The 16,078-nt window shown below is 40.3% G+C and overlaps 2 protein-coding genes and 1 non-coding gene across 11 annotated transcripts in view; all 3 read right to left on the reverse strand.

Moving 5' to 3' along the window:
- Positions 1-3,781, reverse strand: part of pcnt (pericentrin) — a 49,659-nt gene extending 45,878 nt beyond the window's left edge. For 8 of the 9 annotated variants that reach the window (XM_088313320.1, XM_088313265.1, XM_088313293.1 and 5 more), the window contains exons 1-2: positions 3,604-3,781; positions 1,373-1,402 (exon numbers count right to left, since the gene is read on the reverse strand). In XM_088313320.1, coding sequence (XP_088169446.1) covers positions 1,373-1,402; positions 3,604-3,651 — 78 coding nt within the window. In that variant the 5' untranslated portion in view covers positions 3,652-3,781. The remainder of the gene's footprint in view (positions 1-1,372; positions 1,403-3,603) is intronic. The other variant, XM_088313329.1, reaches the window with a different exon arrangement.
- Positions 3,782-4,465: 684 nt separating this feature from the next.
- Positions 4,466-4,538, reverse strand: trnak-uuu (transfer RNA lysine (anticodon UUU)). The gene has a single exon. It is a non-coding gene; the product is annotated as a tRNA-Lys (tRNA).
- Positions 4,539-4,639: 101 nt separating this feature from the next.
- On the reverse strand, positions 4,640-15,608 carry atg9a (ATG9 autophagy related 9 homolog A (S. cerevisiae)). The gene is made up of 20 exons (XM_088313341.1): positions 15,308-15,608; positions 15,157-15,206; positions 13,892-14,042; positions 13,752-13,795; positions 13,515-13,579; positions 13,278-13,427; positions 12,302-12,443; positions 12,072-12,212; positions 11,856-11,976; positions 11,557-11,732; positions 11,361-11,483; positions 10,280-10,467; positions 10,040-10,193; positions 9,066-9,245; positions 8,066-8,278; positions 7,752-7,981; positions 7,555-7,672; positions 7,104-7,374; positions 6,011-6,159; positions 4,640-5,626 (listed from the first exon to the last, which is right to left on the reverse strand). Exons 3-20 carry the CDS (start codon positions 13,992-13,994, stop codon positions 5,618-5,620), a joined length of 2,577 nt encoding a protein of 858 aa, XP_088169467.1. The 5' UTR covers positions 13,995-14,042; positions 15,157-15,206; positions 15,308-15,608; the 3' UTR covers positions 4,640-5,617.
- Between the last annotated feature and the right edge of the window lie 470 nt (positions 15,609-16,078).

A 16,078-nucleotide genomic window follows, 5' to 3' on the forward strand; every position in this document is an offset into this window, starting at 1 on the left:
TATTCATACGGAGAGGAGGAGACAAAGCACCACGCGTGTGTGAGTGCGCGCAACGGAGCGTTCAATTCGATTCAAGATGACATGGCCTTGGGAGAGCTACTTGTTGCTCTGTGTGAGGAGTCACGCGCATGCGCGTGTTGGGTTAACGACTGCCTCCATGCCTCTGACAGTAAACCAGGGCTGAATCATTTGGAAAAAATAATCTAATGGTGATTGGTTTGGCTTTTTTTTGTTGTTGTTGCAGTAGATCATTTCAGCACTTTCCGTCATTGAGTAATTTAGCTCAACATAACAGCTAGCCTGACAGCGTACTCAAGCACATTATCAATAAAGAACACAACCAATGCTATAAAGTCAACTCGCCAGTACCTCAATATTCTTGTTAGTTATACTCAACGTTGAGTCAACTTCCTTGCTGAAATAGAAATTATGACAAGTGTTCCATCTCCCTTGGCGCATTAGTGAAAGCTCCACAGAACAACTGTTTTTAAACAAAAGGATTGATTCGGGTCATCAGTGACCGGTGATGCCCTTCTGCTTGACAAGCAGCTACAAAGTTAAGTTACAGGTATCAAAGTCAAGGTCCGGGGGCCAGATCTGGCCCGCAACCTCATTTTATGTGGCCCACGAAGGGCAAATCATGCGCGTCAACTTCCTGTTGCTAGCACATTTTCTTCACTTAACAACATTGAGATGAGATAGTGCATTTTATTTGTTACAAATCCTCCCCTTTTAAAATGGATTGAAGAATTGTTGAACAAACATTCACTTACTGGCTTCTGATTTCAAAATTGGCTTTCCGTCAATCTGTTGCGTGTAAGCGATGACGTAAGGTGATCGTACATTCATAAGGGTTCCCAGTCTGAGGGAAACCGGAACTATGATGTGGCCCGTCCATAAAAATGAGTTTGACACCTTCTGATGTAGACTGATGCGCTAGCTAGCTGCTACGTTCTGTTCATGTTTTTTTTTTTCTTTTCTTTTTTTTTTTGAACACTGCTTGAACACATCACAAATAATTCCCGTGACTGGCACATTAGAAGCGCCGTGCCTCGGCCAAGGCCGCTCGCATGTGATTAAACAGCTGTCAAAGGAACAAAAAGTTGAGCGTTTGTCATCAACAAACCCGCTGCACTAGATGCCTAATAAGATTACACTGAGGACACTGAGCATGAATTTTCTTGAGCCACCAAAACACTGCAAATTAAAGCCGAAGCACCAAATTACCATAGCAACACCCTTCATGAGAATGACGACATCCTCGCAAAAGCACAGCAGTAAAATATTGGAGGGGAGAAAGGCAGAACACCCCGATTGACCACCCGCAAGAGTCTAGAATCCAAAAACTTAAATGACCCATGTCCTTACTTACCGACTGCTTCCGTGGCATGTTGGATGACTTCTGCATAGAGAATATCAGGGATGCACGATTCAAAATGTACTTCAATGCAGCATAGAGCTTTTCGAATGAGGCTGACCTCATGTTGTCAACATACAAAAGGAATCTGAATTAGAATCATCTTCAAGGATGTAAATTATAACTTTAATGCAAATGTCCCCCCCCCCCCACTCTTTTTAAGTGGGTGTTCATTCGGAGGACCTGTTAACCGTTTTTGGTTGTTGCATTCGTGGGAGGTCTGCGCCTGTTTCCTGCTCCTTCACGCAAAGAGTGACATTTTGTAAGACGATATATTTTTTTTAAACTATCACAATGAGCTACAGTATTTTTTCTTTTTCAATGCGAACAATAAAATATATTGGAGAATAATAATTCAAATACATTAAATATTTTTCAACAGCAACTTAATTTCATTAACATTGAATATCGGCATTGAAATGTGGAACAATAAATAAAATATGATAGAAATATCAACAAAACAGAATCAGGTCGTGTTCACAAAAAAAAAAACCACACGCTACAGGTGTTGTGCTTTTGCGTAATAGAAAAAAAATATGATGTCTTATCTCCTTCAAAATGCCCTCTCAACTGGTTTTACACGTTGTTTTTTTTTGTTTGGTGGTATGGTTGTGCCCGACATGGATTTCAATGGTTTGTTGTCGTTTTTTTCCATCCAGTAGGCATTCTGCATTCAGCCACCTTAAATCCAATAGATGACGCTGTGGGTTTTGGAAGTAATTCCATTTCTGCCGATCAACTTTATGTAATTGTACAACGACAGCCATCAGAAAGTAGAACGTTTCTCCCTGTTTCAACACTGTTCTCACTTTCTGTCAATGTGCAGGTGTGCTTTCGAGTGCCGACAACCACAGCGGTGATGACTGACAGGAGAGAGAAGGAAGGAACTCTACTGTACGTTGATGACGTATGAAAACAAACACACATCTGAATGACAGTTAATCAAATCTGGAAAAAATATAGCGTCCATTTTATTTATCAAAATATAAGTCAATCTAGTAACGACCACAACACGCCTCGGAGGATGCTTGTTGTTTTGAGTCTTAAAAAGAAAGATTTCTGGAATAAGCCCCATTTATTTTGTGTGTGCGTGTGAGTGCATGTGCGGGTGTGTGTGTGCGTGTTTATTTTCTTTCGTTTGGAGGAGAAAGTTGCTGCTGGACTATCTGCGACTTCAAGGAGCGGGACCATGTGAAGCCAAGTAAGATGAAAAAGTCAGCACTAAAAGGTACAGTGAGGCGAGAGAGACGAATAGATGGGGCAAGAAAATTTGAACAAATCTTTCTGTAGTGTGTTGCTCGCAAATGGACAAATTACCGGTTGTTGGACGACTGAAGTTGCTTGTTTACTTTCATACCTGGTGAGAAAAAAAATGGAAAACCGCCTAACTGGGTTAAGTCAACTAAAAAATTAGTCGACACAAAAATTCCCATCTTTAAACTATAATGAATAACTTCAACACCAAATTCGTGTTTGGCCACAGTCCATGACGGCGTTGTAGTTTCATCCTATCCAATTTTGACAAACCAGGCTTAGTCAAATTTGCTGTTGTTGAAGGCAAAAGCGCGAGGGTTGTTCTGACGTCACTTCGGTCCAACATGGCCGCCCCCTGAGATTGACAAATCCTTTCAATTATTGTTAATTCCACGAATGCAGTAATATCAAAGTACCGTCTTTTTCTGGGGCTGGCACATATAGCCATTGTAAAAGTATAAAATACGTTATATTTCACTTTAGGCTTGTGACTGACAAGTTGACCCTAAAAACGATACTGCTTTAAACCAAAAAAAGTTGAATTCTTTACATTCCCAGTTATAATAGAGAGCCATTTTCTTTATATTATTATTATAATGAATAGAGTAGTGGATTTGAGCTGGAACGACTTTTTTCATTGAATAGCTGCAAAAGACCTGCGCCGATTTGAAAACTTTACCCCATGTTATTGTCGTCACGATCGGACCAACTAACCCGCGTTTTAAGCGCGCCAAATGAGTTGACGTCGCAATTATGTCACCGCTTCTCACAAGTGACCATGACAAGGTGAGACAAAATAGCGCACAATTGGCAAAAGCGCAATAAATTGAGCGAAGCACAGCAATGAGCAACATGAAACCGTGACAAAAGAGAATGCTAACCTACTAGCATCCCAACATTAGCATGCGCGCACTGTTAGCCCAGCCACTAACCTTCGCTCTCCCAGCCTCTAATTTCCTCTGGCGTTCATCTTCGTCCATCTCCTGGTTCAGACGAAAGCATTAAAATCCAAGACAAGCGTCCCAAATCGACTGGAAAGCACAATTTTTATTCCTTCGGAAAACAAGTTGACATTAAGAATTCTTCAAGCTTTCTCGAAATACAATACTGTCAAACACTATTCAATATGGCCGCCAACTAAATTTGGGTTTTCTGAACGAAAGAGCCAATCAAAATCGTCGCGTTCCGTGTCTTCGACCAATGGGATTGTGAGAGAATTAGACACAACAAAACGAAACCTCCCCCTCGTGGGTTCATGTCAAAACTTGATAACCAATCAAATGGCGGGGTAATCTTGCAACGCGTGATATTTCGCTGAGAGCCAATCAAGACGTTGGAATACTACAACATTGTGGTCAATTTAGGGAATGTTTGTTTAGCGTCGTATACAGAAAAAACATTATTTTAATTTTATTTACCTGTGCATTTGCACTTAATAATATGCCCATTTGGTGTGTAATCCATGATACACCATTATAATCTATTCTCATTTTAATCGTCAACTCCTGCCTGTAGCTGTTCTGTTCTGATGTTTAACAGCAACAACAACAACAAATAAACGGGCGATGAATTTCATTGTAGTTTATCAAAAATATATAAATAGTATAGCCAAGAATGTTGACTTAAAATATACATATTTGGGCGGTGCTACGCCAAGTCAAATCATGACATTTTACGCCAGTTTATTACGGTAAAGTTGACTGAAGTCGAACGATGAATTAAACATGTTGCATACAAATTAAACTTGTTACATATGTAATCATCTGAAAGCATTGAAGAATAGAAAAAAACGTTCGCCCGAACAGGGACTTGAACCCTGGACCCTCAGATTAAAAGTCTGATGCTCTACCGACTGAGCTATCCGGGCTCTTCTCAACTTGTACGGAGTTGTGTAAATAAAGAATAGGGAAAACAAGCGTGGATTGGCGTACAAATGCCGGTCGCTTGCAGAAAAGACAAAGACAGAAATAGATTACAGTCAATTTAATGTCCGAATTTACATCTGTACAAATGCAACTATGAACAGCAAAAACAGGTCGGCAAACTACACTCTTTAACCAGCATTTCATTTGATTGACAGTCAGCTTTATGGCACATCCCTTTCGTGAGTGAAAATTAAAAAAAAATAAACACTTAAAAAGGTAAACGTTCAGGCGCCACATGCACACAACCTAACTGAAGCTACACCAAGTTATTAAAGTGCCTCAAGAATGATGAATTGTTGACATTTCGAGTGATGCTGCTATTGCTACGATGGACGAACAGCTCTTCTCTTCGTTAGCATTTAAGACTTAGCCTGAGAAGGGCTCATATGAGCTCACTACTTTCGTCAATTTTACGAGGGTTGCTGAGAAAACCACCTGTATTTTTTTTTCAGAGCAAATACGTACAACCCATCTCTCTATTATTTTTTTAAATAAGCACAGTGCTTGGACTATGTAACGCAAAGTGTGCAAGGTGATGATTAGTGCTGAACCTGCAAGCTCAAGCCGAAACATATTGTAATGGCCCTGGTATACTGTACAGGCACTACAGTATTCACAAAAAGTAAATTGGTGGGTGTCGACTTGGTCACATGATGTCATATTGTGAACAGCATGACAAAAGAGGACTATTTAATTACCTTTTCTCATTAAACTCATTTTCTGTTGATCTTGAAATCGTACCCAAAAGCCGAATCCTTTTTGAGAGTAGTGCATATTCATTCTAAAAACAAAACATAATTTCCCTTTTCATGTCTCAAAGTACATACATTAAAATCATAGGAACATCATTATTTCAACTCCCCCCCCCCAAATAATTCTAACGACAAAGACCCAATAATCAATTGAGGGTCCATTCCGATACATTATTGTTTGCATCAGTCCAGGAGAAAGGTCCAGTCAAAGGTGGTATGTTCAGGTGTCTCAGAAGGGAAGAAATCCATTGGTTGATTCAATGTAGGAGCTAGCAAACCTGAAATAAAAGCAACAGAGATGTCAGATTATTTTTGTATAGTCACAGTATTCTGACAAAACTACACAGAATACAAATAAACCATGCCATGGACAGATTTTTTTACGGGAGATTAGTTTCATAAAATGAAAACAGTCTGCTTTATTTTTCTCATTGATTTCAATGACATTTACAACCCTCAAGTGAACTCCGTGTGCCATGATTTACAGCCAGCCTCAGAATACGCATAAATTACGTGTGGTGGATGTGTCAGATCTCTGAATGGGAGAATACTTGCATATAAAAAGGAGGAGCACAGAATAAAACTAAACAAAAAAAAAGAATAAATAAATGTAGCCCTATGTATGCAGATTTTCGGGACAGCTTGCAAATTTACAAAGCTACCTTGTGTAAATGTGGTGGCATCTCGTCCTCAGAGCTCTCCTCCGGTAGTGACTCGTGACGGTGTGGCGCCGATTGGTGCGACTCTTCTGCCCAGCCACCCATCGGCACACGGGCGGACCTTGTCACCTTCCCCCCTGGACATAAAGTACCTGGGAGGGAAGCAGATGGATGTGTTAAAAAGTGTTACATTTAAAATGACATCCAATATGGAGGGCTGTATGAAACATTGAATTGAATTTCTTTATCATTTTTGGTGCGCATCTGGACAAAGATGCACATCCACCGTTATTTTTTGGGATTTGTTTTCATGTTTCCTCTCAAGTTCTTATTATTAAACTAATTTTAAAATATTTTTCTTTTAAATTATTTTATAAATGTTATTAAATTATTATCATTGTGGTTGAAAATATGTATCTTGTAATAGTTTTCTATTATGTATTTTTTAAAAATAGGATAAGAGGTTCAAGTAAGTTTTAAACATTTTACTTATATATATTTGGTTGATATAGTACTTATTAATGTATTCATTTTGTTTTTAATTCTTTTTTTAATTTAATGCAATATTTTTAGATTCACTTACTATTTATATTAGTAATTTTTTTTTTTAATTATTTCATTACTGTAAATTACATTTTATTACATTTATTGTTTCAGTCTTCTTTTTTTAATGAACTACATTCAGTTGTAAAATATTTCACTGTTTTTAATTATGTAATATGTATTTTTAATTTAGTGTTTACTAATTATTACATGTATTTAATATTGATTTATTTTATGTTCTTCTTTTCCATTAAATTATTTGAAAAATGTAATAGTTCAGCTTTAATGCAAAAATATAAGGTAATTGATGCAATGATTAAACGAATGTTAATTATTATACCCCGTAAACCCTCGAATATTCGCGGGTCAGCATTTGCGAAATTGCAGATTCTTTCTGGAACCTCATGTCCCTTATTCACTGAAAAGCTCAAATATTTGTGGTTTTGTGGCATCTTGGTGGCAAGGAAGCATTGAAGTAAGTTGACCAGCTTTATTTAGACAAAAGTAGCTATTTGTCGCCCAACCCTGCCCTTCTGGGTGTCATGGTAATTACCGCTGTATGGGCGCTGGTTGCCGCCAACCTGCTGCAACAACGCCCCCTCTGGGCCCGTGGCGATGGCAGCGGCGCCTTCAGAAGCCGAAGAAGGGATGGCAGTGGGACTGGGCACCGTGGTCGGGAAGGTTTGCGAGCGAGGGAAGTGTTTATAGCGGGAGCCAGTCACGCTCTTCACCTCGTCGGGGATGCTGTCGCTGCTCTCGTCGCTCTCCTGTCGGTGCCACGTGTGGCGGGAAAGCACATCGCCGCGGGACTGCTGTTTGTGCAACTGAATAAAAACGGCAGATATTTGGAAAATGGCGTTGCATGTACTTCCGGGTGGCAAATGCACTATATAAATAAAATTGTATTGTTCCAATATGAAAACGTCTATAGGAGGAGGACACAAAAAGGGTGACGTTCCAAAAAAAATAGGAAGGTTCAAGTACAAGTTTTTTATTTAACTTACCTCATGTATGTAAAGAGCGTGGATGCTCATCTCCGTGGAGGCGTACTCTGACAAGACCAAACTGGTAAGTTGAGCCTCCCATGCACTGCTGCCTGAACTCACGGTTCGGGCATCCGTCCTTTGGGAATAAAGACAGTGGTCAAAGTTTTAATTGAGCAAAATGACAAATTTCACTCTTTTGACAAGATCTCTCGTACCCAGAGCCCGCCATAGTCCGATTCATGATGGAGGTGTGGCCGGCAGTCCGGTAAGCCGCACTGAAGCTGCCCCTCAGGGGAAGACTGCTGCTGATTGGGGAAAGTGAGCGCAAGGCCGCCACCGCATCGCTGGCCGCCACCGCGTGATCGCTGAGTGAACCATCCCGGCCAAAATGAACAGAGGCCAGAGAGGACGGTGCCACCAAAAGATTGGCAATCAGACTCCTCGGCTGAAAGAGGAGGAGGGGGGGAAACAATGATAAACTCAGCAGGCTGTTTGTCAACAGAGCGATGCTCAAGTGGACGTCATGTACTTCAGATTCAGAGAGCGAGAGCGGATGAGCGTCTGAAGGAGCCCCGGTGGCCTCACGCTGAACTCTTTCCTTCAGCTGGCTGATGAAGTGTGTGGTCTCGCGGGGAGGCTGCCACTGCGGGTTGGTGATGGCAAAGTGCATCAGGGACAATTCGGTTTTGCCGTCCTCTGCCTGCTGGTAGATGGACGCCTCGGTCTTTCCCTCGGACATCCACTGTGAAGGCAGACACATATTTTTCACTTGGTGGCAGCTCGGGCTGATTGATGAATTTTTTGTGATGAATTCCAAGTTTATCAGGACAACATATTTTTGAGGGGACCCCCTGCCAATTTAATGGTTTTATTTGCTGCTTTCTTTGGTACCTGTCCTATTGCTAAGTGAGTCCGTGTATGATTTAAAAATCCACGATACAGTGAGACAAAGTGAATTGCAATATGGTAACAGATGACTGTATTTCAAAATCAATTTTTGCCCCTTAGTCATGGTCAGGTACACTTAATATATCATTCATAGGTTTGTGCAAATTCACAAATATTTTTATTTTATAATGATAAGAAGAAACTAATAGAAGTAGCGAGTCGAATGGCATATCTGAAAAAGACATGTTTCAACGTTTTCAGCAAACAAAAATAAATAAACAAATTCAACAAACAAGAAAAAAAAACCTGACAGTCTAAAGTAGGCGGAGCCAATACTGAGAAACAGTAAAGAAGCAAGACAGTGTCATCTGGAAATGTTCAATAGTGCTTAATAGTGTTGAATGATTTGCGTTAAAATGTTCAAAATGTAAATGTTTTATTTCATCAAGAGCCACTGGATTGATAATCTAATATTATTTTGAATGAATAAAAATGGTAACAATTTGAATCTGTTTTTTTCATTTATTATTCAACTGCTTTACGATTATTTCAGTCCAGATATTGAGATTTTGGTACAGTGACAAGGCTACATAAATGACAGAGAATCCCCACAGACATACATGCAAGACAAAGACCCTTACCGCAGGGTGCCCGTGTTGCCTGATGTCCATCTGGGCAAAGGAGCAAGTGTCTCCCACACCCACCACCTCCACGGTGAAATTCCGGAAGAAATCAATGATCTCCAGAGACTTCCTCCTCAGGCAGAAGATGAGGATGATGGGAGTCACCACTGGACTCAGCAGCTCCTCCAGTATGAACACCTACAAGAAGAAAAAAAATGTGCCATGACAAAATGGACGTGGAAATTAGGGGTGGGCAAGGTATGACCTGTGGGCCACATGCGGCCTGCGCCGTTCTTTAATCCGGTCCACCGAGAATTTACACTGTCAAGTATCTTTTTTTTGCATTGATGATTTTTTTTGCCCTTGGTTAACTTGTATTAATTGTTTTTAAATTAAATATGGTTAAATCAGAAAATAGTTATGTTAATTGATTGATTTGAAATAATAATAATTAGAGGCGATTGAGTAGTTAGCACGTCTTTCCTCGCAGTTCTGAGGTCCACGATTAAATTCTTGGCCCTGACCTTTCTAAATGGCATTGTTGACTATATTTAATTTTCATCCCCCCCACCCCCTTGCTTAGATTTTTCCTCAATGCAGCTCCGGTATTTGCTTTTCCTTTTATCTATTTTCTGCATTTGTGTGGCTTTTCTTCAGGTGTTCCAGGTTCCTCCCATATTTCACAAACATCCATAGAAGGTTAATTAAAGACTGTAAATTAGCAGTAGGTGTGAATATGAGTGGTCTCTCTGTGCCTTGTGATTGACTGGCGACCAGTCCAGGGTATAGCCGCTCCTATAGTCAGCCGGCATAGACTTCAGCTCACCTGTGACCCAAATGAGGATAAACACTGTAGGAAATGGCTGGACAGATTTTTTCTTTTTTTTTTTACTTATCAATTTAGTTTCCCACGTGACCCTTTAGCACAAAAGTGTGCCTACCCCTGGTAAAATGCTATTAAATGATATTTCATCCAGGTTTGGCTTACTTACGGCTTTGTACTGGAAGACCTGCGAGAATTGGTCCCTTGTCTCATATCTGTGCGCGTTGCCCTGCCAGTGATCAGGCATGTAATGAATATGAGCCAAGATGACTCGCAAGAGCTGCTCGGGACAAAACACCATGTGCTTATCAGGGATAAACGACCTGCAGAAAAAAAGAGAATCCCATACAACTCCGATCTTTACAGTGGGATTAGAGTGAAGATAAATTTGCTGCGAAATGAAACAAACCTGCACACTGTGATGCACACTCCCAGCAGCGTGATTGACGACAGGACGTGCTCAACTGCGAGCACGTCCTCGTCGTAGATGGTCAACGCGATCAGGACGGCCAGGAGGGAGCCGGCGAAAAAGGCGACATTCTTGGCCACCACCGTCAGTAGTGGTGAGAGGAAACAGTTCATGTACTTGGACGCCGCCTGCATGTAGAAGAGGAAGCAAAGGCAGAAGTGAGTGACCGTAGATACACCGTAAAAATAAGATTGATGACGAAGTGCTGCTTCCACAATTGAAAATACAATCAGTGTTTTGCTTGTCTTGACCCTCGCGAAACTTTGAAGAAAATGCAACAGTGAACTGTTTTAATTGTGGAAAATAAATTGAATAAATAAAACTATGAGTGGCTGTTTACCAGTCCAGGGTGTACCCCACCGACCGCCAAGGCACCAGCATGCCCGCAACCCTTATGACGAAGAAGCGGCTCAGATAATGGAAGGATGGATAAAAGAATACACGCATAATACTCTGTGCGTGTGTGTGTGTAAAAGAACTGTAATAACAAACGGTTAAAACGTGAATGAAAATTGAGGGAACGATGATGAATCAACACTTTTGGATGGATAGTTATTTCTGAAGAATTTTAGAAAAATCTATTAGTTTTTTAATAATAATATTAATAAGAATCGTGAAGATATATTTTCATCTAAAATTGTCCAAAATTCCTTCAAAATTCCAAAAATGTCTTCACAACAGTAAATATCCCATTTGTGGTGATAATTTGCCAAATATAAAAGATTTGTGGGGGAAAGGGACAGCCTTTTAATTGCATATAGATCCCACAAGATATTGGATTTTTTTTTTTCAACCAATGAGACTCAATTAGATTTTCAGCAACTAAAGGAGGGAAGAAAAAAAACAACGAAAAATGGGCGGTTTATAACAGGTGAATGCTCCCGTCATTGTTTTTGTGGATTGGCATTTCCACAATGATTCAAATTAAAATATTTTCTCTCTTAGACAAAAGCCTCCACTAAGTGTCATGAGTTTTTGTAGTTAGGCTGGGAACAAAAATAGCGCACAGGCAAAGACTCACCTTGTAGCCTTTGCTAAGCCTGGACATGAGCTCATGGTCCAACTCATTGAAGTGGCGCAGATAGCATCGGCCGTATAGAGACCAACATCGCGCACCGAGAGAACCGGGCTCTCGCTTGATCACCTTGACAAATACACACGCACGCACACGTGGTCACGCTGGATCGGAATTTCAACGAGTCTGTGAAAAGCAGTACCTCCGTGTAGCTGAAGAACGCATAGAGAATCTGCCAGACGAGGATGACGGGACACAAGAGGAGGTTGGCGACGCCGATCCACAGGATGCGCGACGCCAGTCTGTCGGCCAGCTCGAGACGGTTTCCTCCTCTCTTGTACTCTGGCTTCAGGCTCCACTCGTTCTCAAATAGAGAACCTGAAGGAGGACAACAAGGCACAAATTAAGCAATTCATATTGGATTTGGGCTCATTTCAATACCAGTAGATTTTTTTTTTCTTTTAAATTCAATCCACTATTTAGCAAAATGAAGAAACAAACCTGGCCCCCAAAAGAAGATGAGCTCAAAATTATACTTGAGGCCCCGCGTGAAGAACACAACGTCTCCAAGTAGAGGGAGTCGAAAGCGCACAGGAAGCAGAGATTTATTCACCATGGCAACCTGCAATCGTCAAAAGAAGAGACGGCAAAGTGGTCTGAGTTCACGTGCCGATTTGATAGACAAAGTAACAATGAGGTACACGGAAGAAGAGCAACCATGTAGTTTTTGAAGCGGAGGATGCGGTGATAAATGTCAAGCTCCGTCAGCTCTTTCTTATGGATGCAAATCTGGTGCTCCTTCTGGATCTCCACTATCCTGGCCTGAACCTCCTGCCATGTTGCGTAGGGCAGCTCCGACTAGTTAAACACACAAGTAATGGGATTTATTATTTTTTTTTTAATGAATAAATAAATAATGTCATTGATGACAAGATGGCTCATCTCACCATTGTCATCTTCAGGGCATTAATGTAGAAGGATCGGATCTCCCAGTAGCAACACACGTTGTAGATGAATTTCACCAAGCGATGGAACCAAAACACCCCGGAGATCATCAGCACAAAGATGACAAATGCGTTGTCTCGGATGCTGCCGGCGGAATCGATTGTGTTACTACAGCTGTTTTGTCGAGAAAACAGCAATGCTATTGTAAAACGCGAGATTAATGTTGTTTCAGATCCGGATTTTAAAAATAAACCCAACCTTGTCAACAACAACAACACGACCACTTTAACAACCAATTTGCAGACTACATGTTAAAAAAATGCACTTTTTGCGCATATAGTGACTGGGGGTGTTAATTTAAAAAGATTACATAAAAAAAATATTTCATCTTATTTATTTGTTAATTCAGTGCTTCTCAATTATTTTCTGTTACGCCCCCCCTAACAAGAAAATAAACAATTTCTCTGCTAATTAGAAAAAGCAAATGCTCCGCCTCCTTTTCCTGTTTTATTTCTACCAATAATAAGCATGCTTTAACGCAAGTTTTTCAACCCCCAGCATTAATTTGCATCAACTTTTAGAAACGTTTTCCTTTTTGCCAAGAGATATGGAAACACAATCTCGCATAAATTCACATTTTTAAATAGTCAAAAGCAAGACCACCAAGACAGCACATACCTTGGGTCAAAAGTTCTGAAGATGTCAATAATATATTATATATTTAGCATATTTTCATATGCAAAACAAAATGCAAATATTTTCACTTATGTTGCTTGTTTCTTTGCAATAACTTGTCACTTTTTTAAAATGTTGTCATTAGAGTAATTGGAAAAGTTGCAAAATATAATTTGACAACTCTGACTTAGCATTTGTAAACTGGTTCCTGTCCATTCTCGGCCATGTAAATGCTCTTACGCAAGAGTGAAAAAAAATAAATAAATAAATAATTGAGAAAATGGATTTATCGGCCAGCCCTACCGTGCGTTGCAGACGTCCACGGGTACGAACGCGTCGGGCAGGGTGACCTTGGAGGAATCCGTGTGGTTGATAAACTTGTTGGCGAAGAGGATGTCGTAGTCCACGCAGTTGGCGAGGAAAACAGTGAAGCCCACCACGAACAGCAACTGACTGCACAGGTAACACCTCATCCATTAAAAATCGAATAAATATATATTTGAAAAATGCTTTTAAACAACTTTAGAGGCTATGGCATACACCAGCTCGAAGATCTCTCCCAGGAGCATACATGTGAATCCATTCTTCTGGTGCAAATTATAAACGTAAAAGATGTTAAGGAAAATTTGAAATCTGTCCCAATTCGCCAAACTGTTATTCCTTCCAGCCTGTTATTTACCGCTTTCACACTTTTTCACACATTCCCTTAGAACTTTTGTCGCACACCTCTACTAGGCAGGTCCACATAGCAAGATGAGGACCAGCTCAAAAGGATATTCTCTGAAAGAACAGGTCCAGGTTTTCGATGTGGTGCCACTGGGCTGCAAAAAAAAAAAAAAAAAAAAAACATTAGTTACGCATATGTTATTCCACTGCACAATTTGTGTTTTTTTTTATTTTTTTAATGTGTGGCCTACATTTAGCGCCCTCTGGAACATGCATCAGCAGGTTCTCTTCGCCCGGCGGGGAGTCGCTGTACGACGCCTCCAGGCGCTGGTACTCCGTGTCGAAGTGCGCCATCGTGGGGAAGCGGCGTCAGTGTTGAGTCGCCGGGGTCGTAGCTACTGACTGCAGCCCGGACGACGTTCGGTGGTTGGAAGGGAAAGAGGTAAAAATGTGAAGATGATGGGAAGTAAACATGACAAAAGGAACAACGGTTAATTCTGAATTGTGTCGAGTACATCAGTGAGATCTTTCTGAATGTCGTTAGGTGTTATGCTTCAAAATTCTTTGGGGCGCTGTATCTTTGCTTGTGTGAAGCAAATTGTATTAATAATAATAATAATAATAATAATAATAATAAAGCTGCCTTGCCTTAACATCATTTGGTGTCAGAAAATCAATCTTCATTAAACCTACGTGGACATCTCTATTTTTGTCGACTTCAACTGCTGCAAATATTATGACTGGCCCAATCAGTCTATTTTTTACCATAATTTTTTTTTCTCCATAGATGCTCACATTCATGTGAAATGGTTAATGCCCATAAAATCCAAACAATGAAGGCGATAGTTGCTAATAATTTTTGAGGTGAGAGTGGGCCTAAATATAGATGTCCGCATGAATTATGGTGACGACTGATCTCAGTTTTCTGACACGAAGCAACGTTAAGCTTTACTTTATCGTGAGCGACTATGAGAATGAAGGACAGGCTTAATTAATGTCTGCAAAATCCAAAATAATGGCGCTATCGTTCTTTTGTTTTTTCTTTCTTCTTCTAACATCAAACATTTTAGGCTGTCCCCTGCAAATTCTCTTCAGACTTCAGCTCAAGAGCATCTAAATCTCAACCACAAGTGTATTTTGTTTTGGTGACACCCCCAAAAGGGCATCAAATAACAAGTTTCGATTGCCATCACACTGTCCATGTTTGTAACCAGTTTGCCCTCATCAGGCTCACAGGTGATCTGCAGGTGACTAGACAGCACTGGAACAGCTGAACTTTATTTGAGGTTAATCAAAGGGACGTTAGGTGGGGGCAGGTATGTCTTGACTACCATTAACATAAGTTGGAATGTAATTGGTTACTTTTGAACACAACCCCTTTATTAGATCGTGTTTATCTTATAAGCCCCCTATCCAAAGGTTAAAGGTCACAATAATGTTGAAAACAAGTTTGGAAATTATTCATCTGGGCCTATTTGGCGATTAGACCGTTTTTATATGCACTGCACAAGCTCACCTCCATTCCAGCACAACGCGTCCCCTCCAGGTGTGGACGTGCATCATTCCCTAAGCAAGCGAAAAGGGCGAAATGCATCAAAGACGACATTAAAACGATGTACTGTATTTAGAAATAGGGAAAAAATAAAAGGTCAGAAATAATATCTTACATTCGACGAGGCGCTCTTTCGAAGAGGTGGTAAACAAACGGCACATTGGCGAGGTCGAGCTGTGAAACTGGTTCAGGTGTTGTTATTGTGGTTGACAGCCAAAAGGCCCGCCTTGCCCACAAAAAAATGCACCTTGTGAAAAGACACACAGTCGGCGTTTCGAATTCCTTTCAAAAAAAGGAAACGTACACATGGGGGAATTTAAGCGGTCCAATGTTTTGCTTTCGTATTCTATTCTGTTGCCTGCCCTCTTCCGCAGTTAGCTTTCGTTTTTAGCAAGTGGCTCGCGAGCAAGCCTCTGTCAAAGGAGTGACGGGCAAGGAACATCGACGAATTGGAAAACGTATTTTAAGGGGGTCGTCACCCAGTGACCAATCAGATTTGAGTAAAGGCGGGCCTTGGGTTTTTTGGGTGATTTATGACACACGCCCTCTGTAAACATTGAACAATTAGGAACTACCGCCACCGCCTGGTTGTAGGTCACATGACTAGATCAGCTTTTAAAAAGAAATCTGATTTATAAAATTAGAAGTTGTCATTATTTGTATCTGGGGTTAAAATTAAAGTAAAAACGTCCATATAAAATCATTTTAAGATTTTTTTTAAAAATTGTGTTACAGTATTCATAATTACGTTACCATTAATTTACCAGTTAGTGAATAACATATTTAGGATGAACTAAGTAGGTGCAACTATTTTTAACATTTTATGTAATTATTGTAAACGAATAAATTAACTAATTAAACTGGAGAACAACTTTGAAAAAAATGT

This window comes from Idiotropiscis lumnitzeri, chromosome 1, assembly GCF_059441095.1.
Source record: "Idiotropiscis lumnitzeri isolate Australia: NSW breed Sydney's pygmy pipehorse chromosome 1, RoL_Ilum_1.0, whole genome shotgun sequence".
NCBI lineage: Eukaryota > Metazoa > Chordata > Actinopteri > Syngnathiformes > Syngnathidae > Idiotropiscis > Idiotropiscis lumnitzeri.